This window comes from Crinia signifera, chromosome 19, assembly GCF_055691185.1.
Source record: "Crinia signifera chromosome 19, ASM5569118v1, whole genome shotgun sequence".
Lineage (NCBI taxonomy): Eukaryota > Metazoa > Chordata > Amphibia > Anura > Myobatrachidae > Crinia > Crinia signifera.
In genome coordinates this window covers 1,612,269-1,632,847 of record NC_139226.1, presented here as the reverse complement: position 1 = coordinate 1,632,847, position 20,579 = coordinate 1,612,269, and the positions used below count along the sequence as shown (strand labels likewise).

General features: G+C 49.1%; 1 protein-coding gene across 1 annotated transcript in view; it reads right to left on the bottom strand.

The window, feature by feature from the left end:
- Window positions 1-6,442: 6,442 nt before the first annotated feature.
- The window catches only part of LACTBL1 (lactamase beta like 1), a 56,265-nt gene continuing 42,128 nt past the window's right edge, over window positions 6,443-20,579 (bottom strand). Inside the window, exons 3-7 of the mRNA XM_083161425.1 lie at window positions 17,341-17,450; window positions 14,034-14,191; window positions 9,166-9,413; window positions 8,272-8,377; window positions 6,443-7,781 (exon numbers count right to left, since the gene is read on the bottom strand). Of these exons, the coding sequence (XP_083017551.1) occupies window positions 6,800-7,781; window positions 8,272-8,377; window positions 9,166-9,413; window positions 14,034-14,191; window positions 17,341-17,450 (1,604 nt within the window). The 3' untranslated portion in view covers window positions 6,443-6,799. The remainder of the gene's footprint in view (window positions 7,782-8,271; window positions 8,378-9,165; window positions 9,414-14,033; window positions 14,192-17,340; window positions 17,451-20,579) is intronic.

The following is a 20,579-nucleotide window of genomic DNA, read 5'->3' as shown; positions in this document are numbered from 1 at the left end:
TGAGTGGGGGGACCTATGTAATGTACTATATGGGGGGCCTATGTGCTGTACTATTATCTGAGTGGGGGACCTATGTAATGTACTATATGGGGGGCCTATGCGCTGTACTATTATCTGAGTGGGGGGACCTATGTAATGTACTATATGGGGGGCCTATGTGCTGTACTATTTGAGTGGGGGGTGACCTATGTAATGTACTATATGGGGGGCCTATGCGCTGTACTATTATCTGAGTGGGGGGACCTATGTAATGTACTATATGGGGGGCCTATGCGCTGTACTATTATCTGAGTGGGGGGACCTATGTAATGTACTATATGTGGGGCCTATGTGCTGTACTATTTGAGTGGGGGGTGACCTATGTAATGTACTATATGGGGGGACCTATGTGCTGTACTATTATCTGAGTGGGGGACCTATGTAATGTACTATATGGGGGGCCTATGTGCTGTACTATTTGAGTGGGGGGGTGACCTATGTAATGTACTATATGGGGGGACCTATGTGCTGTACTATTATCTGAGTGGGGGACCTATGTAATGTACTATATGGGGGGCCTATGTGCTGTACTATTATCTGAGTGGGGGACCTATGTAATGTACTATATGGGGGGCCTATGTGCTGTACTATTATCTGAGTGGGGGACCTATGTAATGTACTATATGGGGGGCCTATGTGCTGTACTATTATCTGAGTGGGGGGACCTATGTAATGTACTATATGGGGGGACTGAGTGGGGGGACCTATGTAATGTACTATATGGGGGGACCTATGTGCTGTACTATTATCTGAGTGGGGGACCTATGTAATGTACTATATGGGGGGCCTATGTGCTGTACTATTATCTGAGTGGGGGACCTATGTAATGTACTATATGGGGGGCCTATGTGCTGTACTATTATCTGAGTGGGGGACCTATGTAATGTACTATATGGGGGGCCTATGCGCTGTACTATTATCTGAGTGAGAGACCTATGTAATGTACTATATGGGGGGCCTATGTGCTGTACTATTATCTGAGTGGGGGACCTATGTAATGTACTATATGGGGGGCCTATGTGCTGTACTATTATCTGAGTGGGGGGACCTATGTAATGTACTATATGGGGGGGGAGGGGGGGGGGCGCTATGTGCTGTACTATTATCTGAGTGGGGGGACCTATGTAATGTACTATATGGGGGGACTGAGTGGGGGGACCTATGTAATGTACTATATGGGGGGACCTATGTGCTGTACTATTATCTGAGTGGGGGACCTATGTAATGTACTATATGGGGGGCCTATGTGCTGTACTATTATCTGAGTGGGGGACCTATGTAATGTACTATATGGGGGGCCTATGTGCTGTACTATTATCTGAGTGGGGGACCTATGTAATGTACTATATGGGGGGCCTATGTGCTGTACTATTGTCTGAGTGGGGGACCTATGTAATGTACTATATGGGGGGACCCATGTGCTGTACTATTATCTGAGTGGGGAGACCTATGTAATGTATTATATGGGGGACCTATGTCCTGTACTATTATCTGAGTGGGGGACCTATGTAATGTACTATATGGGGGACCTATGTGCTGTACTATTATCTGAGTGGGGGGACCTATGTAATGTACTATATGGGGGGCCTATGTGCTGTACTATTATCTGAGTGGGGGACCTATGTAATGTACTATATGGGGGACCTATGTGCTGTACTATTATCTGAGTGGGGGACCTATGTAATGTACTATATGGGGGACCTATGTGCTGTACTATTATCTGAGTGGGGGGACCTATGTAATGTACTATATGGGGGGCCTGAGTGGGGGGACCTATGTAATGTACTATATGGGGGGCCTATGTGCTGTACTATTATCTGAGTGGGGGACCTATGTAATGTACTATATGGGGGGCCTATGTGCTGTACTATTATCTGAGTGGGGGACCTATGTAATGTACTATATGGGGGACCTATGTGCTGTACTATTATCTGAGTGGGGGGACCTATGTAATGTACTATATGGGGGGCCTATGTGCTGTACTATTATCTGAGTGGGGGACCTATGTAATGTACTATATGGGGGACCTATGTGCTGTACTATTATCTGAGTGGGGGACCTATGTAATGTACTATATGGGGGGCCTATGTGCTGTACTATTATCTGAGTGGGGGACCTATGTAATGTACTATATGGGGGACCTATGTGCTGTACTATTATCTGAGTGGGGGACCTATGTAATGTACTATATGGGGGGCCAATGTGCTGTACTATTTGAGTGGGGGTGACCTATGTAATGTACTATATGGGGGGACCTATGTGCTGTACTATTCTCTGAGTGGGGGGACCTATGTAATGTACTATATGGGGCAGTGGCGTAACTATCGTCCCGCAGCCCCCGCGGTGGCGGGGAGGCGCTGAGGGTATGTGGGCGCCGGGGGGGCTGCGGGATGATAGTTGCCTTCTGCCGCCGTACCGTGCACCACCGGGTCCCAGCTCTCCCGAGTCCCGGCAGCCGCAGCGCTGTTCTAGTACAAAAAGGTGACACTTGGAAAATGGCTGCTCCCATACCGCAGACAATTTTTCGTCTGCAGTATGGGGGCAGCCATTTTCCAAGTGTCACTTTTACATTAGCAGCAGTAACGGGAGAGCCGCCCGGGACCCGGCGCAGACGGATGCGGCCAGCCGGCCAGAGGTAACGCACACACGCGCACACACACAAACACACACACAAACACGTTACACATACATACAAACACACACACAGAAACACAACCCCCCCCTCCCGACCGCCGTACCACGGCTCCCCTCCGCTCCGTTTTTTTTTACAGGGCGGCGCCTCCTGACTTGTCGGCAGGGGGGCGCCGAAAAACTTGTTACGCCGCTGATATGGGGGGCCTATGTGCTGTACTATTTGAGTGGGGGGTGACCTATGTAATGTACTATATGGGGGGACCTATGTGCTGTACTATTATCTGAGTGGGGGACCTATGTAATGTACTATATGTGGGGGCCTATGTGCTGTACTATTTGAGTGGGGGACCTATGTAATGTACTATATGTGGGGGCCTATGTGCTGTACTATTATCTGAGTGGGGGACCTATGTAATGTACTATATGGGGGGCCAATGTGCTGTACTATTTGAGTGGGGGTGACCTATGTAATGTACTATATGTGGGGGCCTATGTGCTGTACTATTATCTGAGTGGGGGGACCTATGTAATGTACTATATGGGGGGCCTATGTGCTGTACATTATCTGAGTGGGGGGACCTACTGTATGTAATGTATTTTATTGGGGCCTATGTGCTGTACTATTGTCTGGGTGGGGGACCTATGTAATGTACTATATGGGGGGCCTATGTGCTGTACTATTATCTGAGTGGGGGGACCTATGTAATGTATTTTATTGGGGGCCTATGTGCTGTACTATTATCTGAGTGGGGGGACCTATGTAATGTACTATATGGGGGGCCTATGTGCTGTACTATTATCTGAGTGGGGGGACCTATGTAATGTACTATATGGGGGGGGGGGGCTATGTGCTGTACTATTATCTGAGTGGGGGGACCTATGTAATGTATTTTATTGGGGCCTATGTGCTGTACTATTGTCTGGGTGGGGGACCTATGTAATGTACTATATGGGGGGACCTTTGTGCTGTACTATTATCTGAGTGGGGGACCTATGTAATGTATTTTATTGGGGGCCTATGTGCTGTACTATTATCTGAGTGGGGGACCTATGTAATGTACTATATGGGGGGCCTATGTGCTGTACTATTATCTGAGTGGGGGGACCTATGTAATGTACTATAGGGGGGGGCCTATGTGCTGTACTATTATCTGAGTGGGGGGACCTATGTAATGTATTATATGGGAGGGCAAAGGCGAATCTAAGGGGTGCACCGGACGACCTAGTCTTAAGGTGTGTACAGACGGCAGATATGCCGTGCTATGTGAGTCCCGATACGATCAGCTGGTATCCGGACTCGCATCGCACGGCATGCGGCAGGGGCACAATTTAGACTATATAGTGCAGATCTGCCTGCCCTCACTATATCGCTGCAGATTTGTGCTCACTTGGGAGCGCACATCGGCAGCGCATCAGGCTCATTAGCCCTAAAAAGCCACCAATCAACATGCTATATGGCTTCCGATGTTCACTAAATCGGGAACATCGGAATCCATATCGCCCCCGTGGGTACACACCATAAGGAATTGCTTGTTGCCAAGGAGGATGTCTCACACCGCTGAACCCACCTAATTGAAATAAATGACAGCCGGGCAGAGAGCGCTGTGCGCTGCCCGGCTGTAGTCTAAGCAATGGCATCGATATTTTCAGTTTTCCCTCTGGACCGCCGGCAGCCAATCAGGAGCGGCATTGGTAGCTGCTCCTGATTGGCTGCCGGACCTCAGTGCAAGAACTGAAAATATCGATGTTACTGCTTAGACTACAGCCGGGCAGCGCACAGCGCTCTCTTCCCGGCTGTCATTTATTTCAATTAGGTGAGTCCAGCAGCGTGAGACATCCCCCTTGGCAACAAGCAATTCCTTAGACTAAACAGCCGGCTGTCATTTCTTTAGGTGCATCCAGTAGTATGACATCCTCCTTGGCAAGTAGCAATTTCCTCCCCACCTTGGCAACGAGCAATTCCCTCCCCCAATGGGCATTACGTTGTGGTCTAAAGTGTAATACCATGCACAATTTTGTGATGCCACGCCTCCGTCCCATGAGGCCACGCCCCATTTTCGCTACGCCGCGCAAAGGTCCCCCTTGCTTGTGAGTTTGGATTTGGGAACAGCCATTACCATATTTCTACATTCACCTATGGGGGGGGGGGGGCCTGCGCCCCATGTGCTGTACTATTATCTGTGTGTGGAGGACCTATGTGCTGTATTATGTGTGGGGGGACCTACGTGCTGTACTATTATCTGTGTGTGGAGGACCTATGTGTTGTAATATCTGGGGGGGGGGGTGGTATTTGCTGTATTATCTATGGGACCTATGTGCTTTATTATCAACGTGGGGGATTTATGGATCAAATGTCACACACCTATGATTTTGGGCCAATTTTGCCCGATTATCGGCTCAAAGTGCAGAAATCGGATGAAATTGGCCCAAAATTCTCTAGTGTATAGCCACTCCTCTCTGGTCAGATGGCCACACCCCTTCAAAAAGACCACGCCCCCTTGGTGGGCCCCTGTGAATGCATTTCCCTGGTGGGCCCTTCGTGCCCCAGTCCGACACTGAGTGGTTGTGTGTGTGTGTGTGTGTGTGTGTGTGTGTGTGTGTGTGTGTGTGTGTGTAATATTCTGGTAGCAGCCCTACACCCTGGGCAGATGAGGGAGTACCTACAGTATGTATAATGTCTGCACAGGACATACAGTGTATACAGACTGCATCCATACAGCACCCCTCCATCCTCCTCTCCTTGTCACAGTGGTAGTGTGTGTGTGTGTGTGTGTGTGTGTGTGTGTGTGTGTGTGTGTGTAATATTCTGGTAGCAGCCCTACACCCTGGGCAGATGAGGGAGTGTGACCCATCACAGTGACGATGACCTACGTGTGACCTGTGGGTGACGGGTCCCAATTATTGATGATCATAACAGTATATGGGACCCATCAGGAGAACGGTCTGGTCCCACTAGGTTATTGTTAAAGCTGCCCCCCCTCCCCCTCCAATGTTCTCTGACTGTCAATCACTTTGCGGATAATTCCGGCATCTTGGCGCATGTGCACTCATCCAATAATAATAATGCTCAGGTTTTCCGCCATCTCTGAGACTCATCTGATGTATATGTATATAGCCCTAGCTGTGGCCATGCACCAGAACGTTTCACAGCAGATTGTAAGCTCTCCGGCGCAGGTTTCTATGATGCACAATAGGGTTGATGCAGAGTTACACGCACACTGCACACACTCCATATCCAAGTGTACAATTCCATCAGAGCTAGAGTATGGGTGGGGGCAAGTAACCTGTGGCCCTCCCTCTCTTGGGGCCCCCTAACTTTGATTATACCAGCAGTGCGAAAGTACACTGGGAACTGCTGAAATGGAAAATGAGAAGGGGTGGAGTGAGGGCAGTGGGCGGAGCTACACTGCACCGGGCAGAGAAGAGGCGGGAGCAGCTGCAGACCAGGTGATGTAAGAGGGACATGTATGTGCGCATCCGTGATCCTGCGCAGCTGTGTCTGTGCCCTTATATGGGATGCCCTCATTAGGTCGACAGTCACAAGGGTTCTCCACTATTGGTAGACCGTCAAAAGGATCGACACCTAAAAAGCTTCGACATGAGTTTACCATCCAAGCAGACATGGGAATATCATTGTGAGCCGCGTGAGGGCCACGCTACACGTATACAGTGTCCAACCTACGTCGACCCAAATTTTCAAAAAAAAAAAAAACCTCTCAACCTTTTTCGATATGTCAACTAATAGTGGTCGACCTTTTGACTGTCCATCTAGACACTGTCGACCTAGAAACCCTAACCCCCTAATGATTGGTATAATATTATATTCTACCCTAATAAAATGATGGATACAAATGTAATTTCCAAGCTTTTTTATACACTTATAGAGCATTATATCTGAGCCCCAGCTGTGTTCTAGTCCCCGACTGTCACATATCGGGGTGCTATCCTTGTATACAGCCGCTGGCCCAAATCCCAGCTCCGCGGTGGGAGACTCTAGGACGGTTCCCACCGCTGGTTGTTCCCTTTGCCCAGATGATTGGGAAATCGGATGGTTGGGGCAGCGCTCTACACAGTGTATCCACCAGACCCAAACACAATGTCTGTGACTTCTTTCCATTCTTGGTCCTCAGTCATTGTGGAACACTGGCTTGTGTTGTATGCGCAGGACACTGTACGTATTCAGACCAGGAGCATCAAATCCAGGAGACACTCCCTGCGCATTAAAAGGGTAGAAGTTGAAGAGCTGTCGGTCTTGGGTCTCCAGTGAGACCGACGCGGAACCAAGTTGCAGGACACAAGGAAACTCTTTCTCAAACACCACCTGCAGAACCCGCTCCTCTACGTAATGCAGCCGGATCGTCCTGTAACTTTCCGGGATCAGGTCCTCAACGTGAGGCCCAAATTGCTGCATCGCTAGAACCCCATTTGTCCCAACCTTGATCTCATAAAACGTCAGATTGGCATAAGTGTAGTAGCCCACGTATGGGACAGGGTTGGGGGCTGGCTTCAGTCTCTTCTCCGCCTCCCTAAAAGCTTTTTCCAGCGCCGGAATCAAGTAACTGTATGTCTTTGACACAATGTCTTCTTCTTGAGGTCTTGTTCCAGTCATGAGAACGATAAAGCTAATGCGGAGGTTGGGGACCATGGAGAAGGTGGCGGAGTAGCCATCTAAATCTCCGTCTTTGCGGATGATGTCATAACCGTTCTGCTCATTCACCTCCCAGGGGGTCCCGGTTTTATTGGCAAAGTAGTCGCTGGAGCACTTGAAGAGAGGAGTCAACATGGTCTTTAATGTGTCTGGCTCTAAGATCCGGCGGTGGTAGGTTCCCAGGAGCACCATCGCCAGCTTGGCCATGTCTGCTGCTGTAGAATACATCTGACCTGATGGGCGGTACCAGCCTAGATCGTACAGCGGGGCCACCTGCCCACTGCCGTAGAAGCCAACGGCCATCTGAGAAATGATTGGTGGGGTAAGGTCAAAACCGGTGTCTTCCATGCCAATGCGATCTAAGATGTTATCTGCCACCCAGCGCTGGTAATCCCCTTCGGATGTGTGTTCAGCCAGGACGTGAGCCAGCATAGCATAGGCCAGATTGCTGTAATGGCACCTGGAAGGCACAGAGAAGGAACAATGACATCTAGTGATACAACAGGGGACATACCAACCAATAAACTGACCGAAGCTGATAGGTCGGTACATCTCCCCCATTATTACCATGGATATGGCTGTACAGTCATATTACATAGTATTACATTAACCTCTTTCAGTAAATGATGCATATTGTCCAACTTTGTGCCCCAAGACGATCCCCCATTAAGCCATTGTGACCTATTTACACTTTGTGTTCCTCGGAGCGAGAGATTACTGTGTCAGCCCACCATAGATTTTATTCACCCTCGCTCTAATGGCTTGACTGGTTTGGGGGTGCCCTTTGCCGCTGACATGAACCCCAGGGACCTGCACAACAGAGGTAACCTCTTCGTTGGTGGGCAGGTTCAGATCTTTGGGCACATATATGCTAACAACCTCTTGTATGATAATGTAATGTATACTGTACATCGATATAGCGGCAGTGCACCTGCTCCTATGGAACATACCTCGTACCAGGGTCGGCCACCAATACATCGTCTCGGAGGAGTTCAATTGCCTCCTGAGTATTCCCTTTCCACAGGAGATTGGTGGATCTCAGCCTCCGTGGGAGACCTAGAAGAGAAATAACCAGAAGAGACTCAGAAGCGAACATAAGATCTCATATTTATAGCCAAAGAACATACAAAATTATAGACCGTGTGCGCCCATTGGCCATTCGCATGCCATCTGCCATTTGTCCCAAACCTACGCATGGAAGCAGGGCTGCCACTAGGAATCGCGGGGCTTAAGACTGACCTTCAGTCCACCCCCCCCCCCCCCCATACCATTACGGCCATCTGCAACACATAAACACCCCCCCCCCCCCCCCGGTACCATTACTTGCCTAGCTGTGGCGGCACATCTGCTCGGGAGCCCACACTGCACAGTGCAGCCTGTAAAGCACCAAGCCCCTCTGTGTCCTAGGCTCGGCACTCTGCAGGTTGCACTGTGTATTGTGCGTGCCTAGCTGGGGGGGTGCCGGGTGGGGGAGGCGGTGTGGGGTCACTGTTGCTCTGAGCAGCTGCCCAGGCCCCTCCAGAGGCCGGGGCCTGGGACAGCTTTACCCACAGCACCCCCCTGTCGGCAGCCCTGGATGAAAGATGCACATCTATCTGCCATTTGCCCAAACCTATGGACGGAAGATCTGCATCTATTAGCTATTGTCACATGTTGGTATACAGGGTAGACATGTCTCCGCTCTCTGAAGATGAGGGACGCTGGTACAAGAAGCTTCTATATAACATGCTGGATTCTATTCCTGTCCTACAGGGGAAATGACGGGGTCGTTCGGTAGAGTGATTCCAGCAGGGTCTCGTATATACCAGATATCCGTATGGACAATTAGCACCAACGAGTGATACCTGAGAGCTGGCCGGCCATCCTGCGCAGTGTCACCGATGTCGGTTTGACAGGTTGCGTGCCTTTCTCCATAAACACACGTCCATCCGCCATGTATTTCTGGTCAGGTTGGCGGAGTCGGCCCAGGGGGTTTTTGATGGAGAAATTGGCGGCGTATCGCTCCAGTGGGTCATCCAAAGAGTTCACTTCTCCTTCTTCCCATAACTTGTACAGCATGAGCGCCGGGAAGAGCTTGGAGATGCTGGCGATCCTGTGTAATGATAGAGCATGTTACACTCTCACCAGGCGGAACCATGGGGGGGTCACATGGCGTTACCATGGGGGGGGGGTCACATGGCGTTACCATGGGGGGGGGTCACATGGCGTTACCATGGGGGGGGTCACATGGCGTTACCATGGGGGGGGGGGGTCACATGGCGTTACCATGGGGGGGGGGTCACATGGCGTTACCATGGGGGGGGGGGTCACATGGCGTTACCATGGGGGGGTCACATCTCGTTACCATGGGGGGGTCACATGGCGTTACCATGGGGGGTCACATGGCGTTACCATGGGGGGGTCACATGGCGTTACCATGGGGGGGTCACATGGCGTTACCATGGGGGGGGGTGTCACATGGCGTTACCATGGGGGGGGGGTCACATGGCGTTACCATGGGGGGGGGTCACATGGCGTTACCATGGGGGGGGGGGTCACATGGCGTTACCATGGGGGGGGGGGTCACATGGCGTTACCATGGGGGGGGGGTCACATGGCGTTACCATGGGGGGGGTCACATGGCGTTACTATGGGGGGGGTCACATGGGGTTACCATGGGGGGGGGGTCACATGGCGTTACCATGGGGGGGTCACATGGCGTTACCATGGGGGGGTCACATGGCGTTACCATGGGGGGGGGGGGTCACATGGCGTTACCATGGGGGGGGGGTCACATGGCGTTACCATGGGGGGGGTCACATGGCGTTACTATGGGGGGGGTCACATGGGGTTACCATGGGGGGGGGTCACATGGGGTTACCATGGGGGGGGTCACATGGCGTTACCATGGGGGGGTCACATGGCGTTACCATGGGGGGGGGTCACATGGCGTTACCAGGGGGGGGTCACATGGCGTTACCATGGGGGGGGTCACATGGCGTTACCATGGGGGGGGGTCACATGGCGTTACCATGGGGGGGGTCACATGGGGTTACCATGGGGGGGTCACATGGCGTTACCATGGGGGGGTCACATGGCGTTACCATGGGGGGGGTCACATGGCGTTACCATGGGGGGGGGTCACATGGCGTTACCATGGGGGGGGGTCACATGGCGTTACCATGGGGGGGGTCACATGGCGTTACCATGGGGGGGGGGTCACATGGCGTTACCATGGGGGGGGGTCACATGGCGTTACCATGGGGGGGGGGTCACATGCCGTTACCATGGGGGGGTCACAGAACCTCTGACAGTATCACTATGTTGTATAGGGGTGCAGGACCCCAATACACCATACTGATACTGTCAGAGGTTCTGTGTCCTGCACCCCAATACACCATACTGATACTGTCAGAGGTTCTGTGTGTCCTGCACCCCAATACACCATACTGATCCTGTCAGAGGTTCTGTGTGTCCTGCACCCCAATACACCATACTGATCCTGTCAGAGGTTCTGTGTCCTGCACCCCAATACACCATACCGATACTGTCAGAGGTTCTGTGTGTCCTGCACCCCAATACACCATACTGATACTGTCAGAGGTTCTGTGTCCTGCACCCCAATAAACCATACTGATACTGTCAGAGATTCTGTGGGTACTTGTTTCCTATCTGGGCGCCCACGATTTTGATCGTAGGCATCGCAAGCAAAAAAATTGCGTCGGTCGCGTCGCGTGCTGACAAAAAAACGCATGCGATGCGACCGACGCGATTACCGCGATTTTACATAGGGAACAATGTTAAATGGCCCACAGACCCCAAATACCCACCCTGAAGTGTGAAATGCCCCCCCCAATTGTTAACGCCACCCCACGATCAACGTCAACCTGAAGCGTGCCCACGAGGGGCAGCGGTACACGTCCTCCGACCTTTTCATACCCCTACTATCCACTAGGGCGTGGAGTGAGAATAGAATAGTGTGGCGAGCGCAGCGAGCCACCGAGCCCGAAGCGTGGCGAGCGGACGCGGACACCTGTGAAGCCCGCAAGGGGATGTGGATACCTGTGACGGTATCCGCGTCCCCTCGCGGGGCTCGCTGCGCTCGCCACGCTTGTGGCTCGCTGCGCTCGCCACACTATTCTATTCTCAACTCCACGCCGACGTGGATAGTAGGGGTATGAAAAGGTCGGAGGACGCGTACCGCCGCCCCTTGCGGGCTCACTGCGCTCGCCACGCTTCGGGTTGACGTTGATCGTGGAGTGGCGTTAACAATTGGGGGGGGGGGGGGCATTTAACATTGTTCCCTATGTGAAATCGGGTCAATTGGGACATTTAACATTGTTCCCTATGTAAAATCGCGGTAATCGCGTCGGTCGCATCGCATGTCATTATAATGGCATGCGATGTACACGCGATGGGCGCCCAGATAGGAAACAAGTACCGTTCTGTGTCCTGCACCCCAATACACCATACTGATCCTGTCAGAGGTTCTGTGTGTTAATGACCAGCCAGCTTGCTGCAGACCTTGGCCTAAATTGAATGAAAACAACATTGAGCTGTAAAGTGGACAGAATTGTCCGGAAATTAATGTTATTGAGATTATTATTACTCTAGGGCCAGAAAATGCAAAAATTATGCAAGTTGGGCGTTTTTTGCCCATTTAAAAACAAAAAAACAAGTCCAAAGCCTTTCACCGCCTCTTGACAAAGCCAAATCCACATCTCGGCGACGAATCCAAATCTTCGGCCCCGGCGCCCATCTCTAATATAAACCCAATCTAATAGTTATTTTTTTGGCCTATGGGGTGTCGTGATTCAAAAAAGATTGGGAACCCCTGTCGTGTGTGTGTTCTATCACCCTGCACTCACCTATCTGCTGTGGTTTTCTGTCACAGTCTGGTCTGTATCTAAATACAGACCAGACTGTGGTAGAAAAATCAGAGCAGAGAATCACTGCTTATCAATAGCACTGCTCTCAAGGCACCTTTTAACAGTTCAGGTTTTAAGAATATCCTGCTTAAGCACCGTTGGCATTTATCAGTACCTTAGTCAACTTCAGTTAACGTCTGTGCTCTTGCTTTGAGGATGGAATTTAGGAACTACTAATGTAGTGAAACAAGTCGGCCACAATGTACTCTATACTGCACAGCACCGAGCACAATGTACTCTATACTGCACAGCACTGAGCACAATGTACTCTATACTGCACAGCACTGAGCACAATGTACTCTATACTGCACAGCACCGAGCACAATGTACTCTATACTGCACAGCACCGAGCACAATGTACTCTATACTGCACAGCACCGAGCACAATGTACTCTATACTGCACAGCACCGAGCACAATGTACTCTATACTGCACAGCACCGAGCACAATGTACTCTATACTGCACAGCACCGAGCACAATGTACTCTATACTGCACAGCACCGAGCACAATGTACTCTATACTGCACAGCACCGAGCACAATGTACTCTATACTGCACAGCACCGAGCACAATGTACTCTATACTGCACAGCACCGAGCACAATGTACTCTATACTGCACAGCACCGAGCACAATGTACTCTATACTGCACAGCACCGAGCACAATGTACTCTATACTGCACAGCACCGAGCACAATGTACTCTATACTGCACAGCACTGAGCACAATGTACTCTATACTGCACAGCACCGAGCACAATGTACTCTATACTGCACAGCACCGAGCACAATGTACTCTATACTGCACAGCACCGAGCACAATGTACTCTATACTGCACAGCACCGAGCACAATGTACTCTATACTGCACAGCACCGAGCTCAATGTACTCTATACTGCACAGCACCGAGCACAATGTACTCTATACTGCACAGCACTGAGCACAATGTACTCTATACTGCACAGCACTGAGCACAATGTACTCTGTACTGCACAGCACTGAGCACAATGTACTCTGTACTGCACAGCGCCGAGCACAATGTACTCTGTACTGCACAGCGCCGAGCACAATGTACTCTGTACTGCACAGCGCCGAGCACAATGGGCCTTATTCTAGTTCACTCTTTCTGACAAAATCCTTCTTAGATGGACAAAACCATGTGCACTGCAGGGGGCAGATGTAACATGTGCAGAGAGAATTAGATTTGGGTGGGGTTTTACTTCAGTGAGATCTATATTACAGTGTAAAAATAAAACAGCCAGTATTTACCCTGCACAGAAACAAAATGACTCACCCAAATCTAATTCTCTCTGCACATTTTACATCTGCCCCACCTGCAGTGCACATGGTTTTGTCCATCTAAGAAGGATTTTGTCAGAAAGAGTGAACTAGAATAAGGCCGAATGTGCTCTGTACTGCACAGCACCGAGCACAATGTACTCTGTACTGCACAGCGCTGAGCACAATGTGCTCTATACTGAATGTGGGAGTTTGGGCAGAGGGTATGCAACTGCTAAACCGTCATTATCCACGCAGGCTTACATCCATGGTACCCTGTGTACCCACGTGGGCTCACATCTGTGGTACCCTGTGTACCCACGCGGGCTCACATCAGTGGTACCCTGTGTACCCCAGCGGGCTCACATCAGTGGTACCCTGTGTACCCCAGCGGGCTCACATCAGTGGTAACCTGTGTACCCCTGCAGGATCACATCAGTGGTAACCTGTGTACCCCTGCAGGATCACATCAGTGGTACCCTTGGTGTAACACTCTGTAGCCTGAGCTTCACTTTAAGTGACACTCACCGATAAATTGTGTACTCATTGGGAGCAGCCGAGAATGGGTCAGATCCGTTCTTTTTACCAAAGTTCCCTGTCCAGAGCACTGTGTCATTATAGGTAACTATCGCTGACATGGAGGGTAGACCGGGGGTGCGGATTTTACTTCTCAGAAACTTGTCCACCTGTGAAGAGTCCAGAAAAGTGATCCCTATATCAGTCCTTTTATATCAGCACCGCTTATATACATTACATATACACGACCTGGGATGGAGAAAGGACGGACTTCCACTGCCCGGAACCGACACAGCTTATATGTGGCACATTACATATACACGACCTGGGATGGAGAATGGGACGGACTTCCACTACCCGGAACCGGCACCGCTTATATGTGGCACATTACATATACACGACCTGGGATGGAGAAAGGACGGACTTCCACTGCCCGGAACCGGCACAGCTTATATGTGGCACATTACATATACACGACCTGGGATGGAGAACGGACGGACTTCCACTGCCCGATACCGGCACCGCTTATATGCGGCACATTACATATACACGACCTGGGATGGAGAAAGGACGGACTTCCACTGCCCGGAACCGGCACAGCTTATATGTGGCACATTACATATACACGACCTGGGATGGAGAATGGGACGGACTTCCACTGCCCGGAACCGACACAGCTTATATGTGGCACATTACATATACACGACTTGGGAGGGATGGAGAACGGACGGACTTCCACTGCCCGGAACCGACACCGCTTATATGTGGCACGTTACATATACACGACCTGGGATGGAGAACGGACGGACTTCCACTGCCCGGAACCGGCACAGCTTATATGTGGCACATTACATATACACGACTTGGGAGGGATGGAGAACGGATGGACTTCCACTGCCCGGAACCGACACAGCTTATATGTGGCACATTACATATACACGACTTGGGAGGGATGGAGAACGGACGGACTTCCACTGCCCGGAACCGGCACAGCTTACATGTGGCACATTACATATACACGACTTGGGAGGGATGGAGAACGGACGGACTTCTACTGCCCGGAACCAGCACCTCTTCTATGTGGCACATTACATATACAGGACCTGGGATGGAGAATGGGACGGACTTCCACTGCCCGGAACCGGCACCGCTTATATGTGGCACATTACATATACACGACCTGGGAGGGATGGAGAAAGGACAGACTTCCACTGCCCAGAACCGGCACAGCTTATATGCGGCACATTACATATACACGACTTGGGAGGGATGGAGAAAGGATGGACTTCCACTGCCCGGAACCGGTACCGCTTATATGTGGCACATTACATATACACGACATGGGATGGAGAATGGGACGGACTTCCACTGCCCGGAACCGGCACAGCTTATATGTGGCACATTACATATACACGACTTGGGAGGGATGGAGAACGGACGGACTTCCACTGCCCGGAACCGACACAGCTTATATGTGGCACATTACATATACACGACCTGGGAGGGATGGAGAACGGACAGACTTCCACTGCCTGGAACCGGCACCGCTTATATGTGGCACATTGCATATACACGACCTGGGAGGGATGGAGAACGGACGGACTTCCACTGCCCGGAACCGGCACAGCTTATATGTGGCACATTACATATACACGACCTGGGATGGAGAATGGGACGGACTTCCACTGGCCGGAACCGACACCGCTTATATGTGGCACATTACATATACACGACTTGGGAGGGATGGAGAACGGACGGACTTCCACTGCCCGGAACCGACACAGCTTATATGTGGCACATTACATATACACGACCTGGGATGGAGAATGGGACGAACTTCCACTGCCCGGAACCGGTACCGCTTATATGTGGCACATTACATATACACGACCTGGGATGGAGAATGGGACGGACTTCCACTGCCCGGAACCGGCACCGCTTATATGTGGCACATTACATATACAGGACCTGGGATAGATAGAATGGGACGGACTTCCACTGGCCGGAACCGGCACCGCTTCTATGTGGCACATTACATATACACGACTTGGGAGGGATGGAGAACGGACAGACTTCCACTGCCCGAACCGACACAGCTTATATGTGGCACATTACATATACATGACCTGCGATGGAGAACGGGACGGACATCTGTATGGGAATACCGCTGCAGTTCACTAATAAAGACACTTCTAAATGCTTTAACAATATCAGGCCCACTTAGGCTCCTGACTGAGGCTTGGGGGGACACCATGAGGTTCCTGACTGAGGCTTGGGGGGACACCATGAGGTTCCTGACTGAGGCTTGGGGGGACACCATGAGGTTCCTGACCGAGGCTTGGGGGGACACCATGAGGTTCCTGACCGAGGCTTGGGGGGACACCATGAGGTTCCTGACGGAGGCTTGGGGGACACCATGAGGTTCCTGACGGAGGCTTGGGGGGACACCATGAGGTTCCTGACCGAGGCTTGGGGGGGACACCATGAGGTTCCTGACCGAGGCTTGGGGGGACACCATGAGGTTCCTGACCGAGGCTTGGGGGGACACCATGAGGTTCCTGACTGAGGCTTGGGGGTCACCATGAGGGTTCATGAGGCTTGGGGGGACACCATGAGGTTCCTGACCGAGGATACCATGAGGTTCCTGACCAAGGCTTGGGGGGACACCATGAAGTTCCTGACCGAGGCTTGGGGGCCATCATGAGGTTCCTGACCGTGGACAAGATGTATCAAGCTTCAAAAATTGATTAAGTGGACAGTCATAAACAACCAGCCAATCAGCTCCTACCTGTCATTTTTCAAACCCAGCCTGTAACATGGCAGTTCGGAGCTGTTTGGATGGCTGTTTATCACTCTCCATTTTATCACTTTTTGAAGCTTGATACATTGGCCCGTCTTGAGGACACCATAAAGTTCTTGACTAAGGTTGGGGTCCTCTGTGAGATTTCTAATTGAAACTTAAGGGTCCCCCAGGTGGTTCCTCTACTAACATTAATTGCAGAACCTGGCGCGATCTCCCAATCACACTGTGAATCTCTATGAAAGGAAGTTAGCAGGACAAGACTGAGGTGAGAAGGGTCCAGCGTAGACATCACTAAGATCTAGCTGCTGCAGACAGACAATCTCCACAGCCTGAGCACAATGCTTAGAGGTGGAGAAAAAGGGTCAAGCCCCAAATTGTAGAGAACCCAAGATAAATGTCCCTATGTGCAATGATCCTTCTGCTCCTGTCCAGCATGGGATGGAGGAGCTCCAGCAGATCAGAGCTGGACTGTCGAGGATCTGATCACCCTCCACAAAACATCCGAACATCACTGACCTTGTCCAGCGCATCTTTCAGGATGGGTATTGGGTGGTCTAAAGGCACCGGCTGAGGGTATCTGGGGCACATCAGGACTGCAGCTGGAGCAGTCGCCTTTACTGCCGGAGCTGAAATTCAGAAACATATATTATAGCATGATACAATGCCCACTAAACATAACACCATGAGGGCACTGCCATAAATAACTGGTAATAATAGTCTCTGTACAGCACTGTGGAATATGTGTGCGCTATATAATAACTGGTAATAATAATCTCTGTACAGCGCTGTGGAATATGTGTGCACTATATAATAACTGGTAATAATAATCTCTGTACAGCGCTGCGGAATATGTGTGCGCTATATAATAACTGGTAATAATAATCTCTGTACAGCGCTGTGGAATATGTGTGCGCTATATAATAACTGGTAATAATAGTCTCTGTACAGCGCTGTGGAATATGTGTGCGCTTTATAATAACTGGTAATAATAATCTCTGTACAGCGCTGTGGAATATGTGTGCGCTATATAATAACTGGTAATAATAGTCTCTGTACAGCACTGCGGAATATGTGTGCGCTTTATAATAACTGGTAATAATAATCTCTGTACAGCGCTGTGGAATATGTGTGCGCTATATAATAACTGGTAATAATAGTCTCTGTACAGCGCTGTGGAATATGTGTGCGCTTTATAATAACTGGTAATAATAATCTCTGTACAGCGCTGCGGAATATGTGTGCACTATATAATAACTGGTAATAATAATCTCTGTACAGCGCTGTGGAATATGTGTGCACTATATAATAACTGGTAATAATAATCTCTGTACAGCGCTGCGGAATATGTGTGCGCTATATAATAACTGGTAATAATAATCTCTGTACAGCGCTGCGGAATATGTGTGCGCTATATAATAACTGGTAATAATAGTCTCTGTACAGCACTGCGGAATATGTGTGCGCTATATAAATAACTGGTAATAATATTCTCTGTACAGCTCTGTGGAATATGTGTGCGCTATATAATAACTGGTAATAAGTCTCTGTACAGCGCTGCGGAATATGTGTGCGCTATATAATAACTGGTAATATTCTCTGTACAGCGCTGCGGAATATGTGTGCGCTATATAATAACTAGTAATAATAATCTCTGTACAGCGCTGTGGAATATGTGTGCGCTATATAATAACTGATAATAATAGTCTCTGTACAGCGCTGCGGAATATGTGTGCACTATATAAATAACTGGTAATAATAGTCTCTGTACAGCGCTGCGGAACATGTGTGCGCTATGGAATATGTGTGCGCTATATAATAACTGATAATAATAGTCTCTGTACAGCGCTGCGGAATATGTGTGCACTATATAATAACTGGTGATAATATTCTCTGTACAGCACTGCGGAATATGTGTGTGCTATATAATAACTGGTAATAGTCTCTGTACAGCGCTGCGGAATATGTGTGCGGTATATAATAACTGGTAATAATAGTCTCTGTACAGCGCTGCGGAATATGTGTGCGGTATATAATAACTGGTAATAATAGTCTCTGTACAGTGCTGGGGAATATGTGTGCGCTATATAATAACTGGTAATAATATTCTCTGTACAGCGCTGTGGAATATGTGTGCGCTATATAATAACTGGTAATAATAGTCTCTGTACAGCGCTGCGGTATATGTGCGCGCTATATAATAACTGGTAATAATAATCTCTGTACAGCGCTGTGGAATATGTGTGCGCTATATAATAACTGGTAATAATATTCTCTGTACAGCGCTGTGGAATATGTGTGCGCTATATAATAACTGGTAATAATAGTCTCTGTACAGTGCTGGGGAATATGTGTGCGCTATATAATAACTGGTAATAATAGTCTCTGTACAGCGCTGCGGAATATGTGTGCGCTATATAATAACTGGTAATAATAGTCTCTGTACAGCGCTGCGGAATATGTGTGCGGTATATAATAACTGGTAATAATAATCTCTGTACAGCGCTGTGGAATATGTGTGCGCTATATAATAACTGGTAATAATATTCTCTGTACAGCGCTGCGGAATATGTGTGCGCTATATATAAATAACTGGTAATAATATTCTCTTTACAGCGCTGTGGAATATGTGTGCGCTATATAATAACTGGTAATAATAATCTCTGTACAGCGCTGCGGAATATGTGTGCGCTATATAATAACTGGTAATAATATTCTCTGTACAGCGCTGCGGAATATGTGTGCGCTATATAATAACTGGTAATAATAGTCTCTGTACAGCGCTGCGGAATATGTGTGCGCTATATAATAACTGGTAATAATATTCTCTGTACAGCGCTGTGGAATATGTGTGCGCTATATAATAACTGGTAATAATATTCTCTGTACAGCGCTGTGGAATATGTGTGCACTATATAATAACTGGTAATAATATTCTCTGTACAGCGCTGTGGAATATGTGTGCGCTATATAATAACTGGTAATAATAGTCTGTACAGCGCTGTGGAATATATGTGCGCTATATATAAATAACTGGTAATAATATTCTCTGTACAGCGCTGCGGAATATGTGTGCGCTATATATAAATAACTGGTAATAATAGTCTCTGTACAGCGCTGCGGAATATGTGTGCACTATATAATAACTGGTAATAATATTCTCTGTACAGCGCTGCGGTATATGTGTGCGCTATATATAAATAACTGGTAATAATATTCTCTGTACAGCGCTGTGGAATATGTGTGCGCTATATAATAACTAGTAATAATAATCTCTGTACAGCACTGCGGAATATGTGCGCTATATAATAACTGGTAATAATAATCTCTGTACAGCGCTGTGGAATATGTGTGTGCTATATAATAACTGGTAATAGTCTCTGTACAGCGCTGCGGAATATGTGTGCGCTATATAATAACTGGTAATAATAATCTCTGTACAGCACTGCGGAATATATTTGCGCTATATAATAACTGGTAATATTCTCTGTACAGTGCTGCGGAATATGTGTGCGCTATATAATAACTGGTATTAATATCCTCTGTACAGCGCTACGGAATATGTGTGCGCTATATAATAACTGGTAATAATAGTCTCTGTACAGCGCTGCAGAATATGTGTGCGCTATATAATAACTGGTAATAATAATCTCTGTACAGCGATGCGGAATATGTGTGCGCTATATAATAACTGGTAATAATAGTCTGTACAGCGCTGTGGAATATATGTGCGCTATATATAAATAACTGGTAATAAT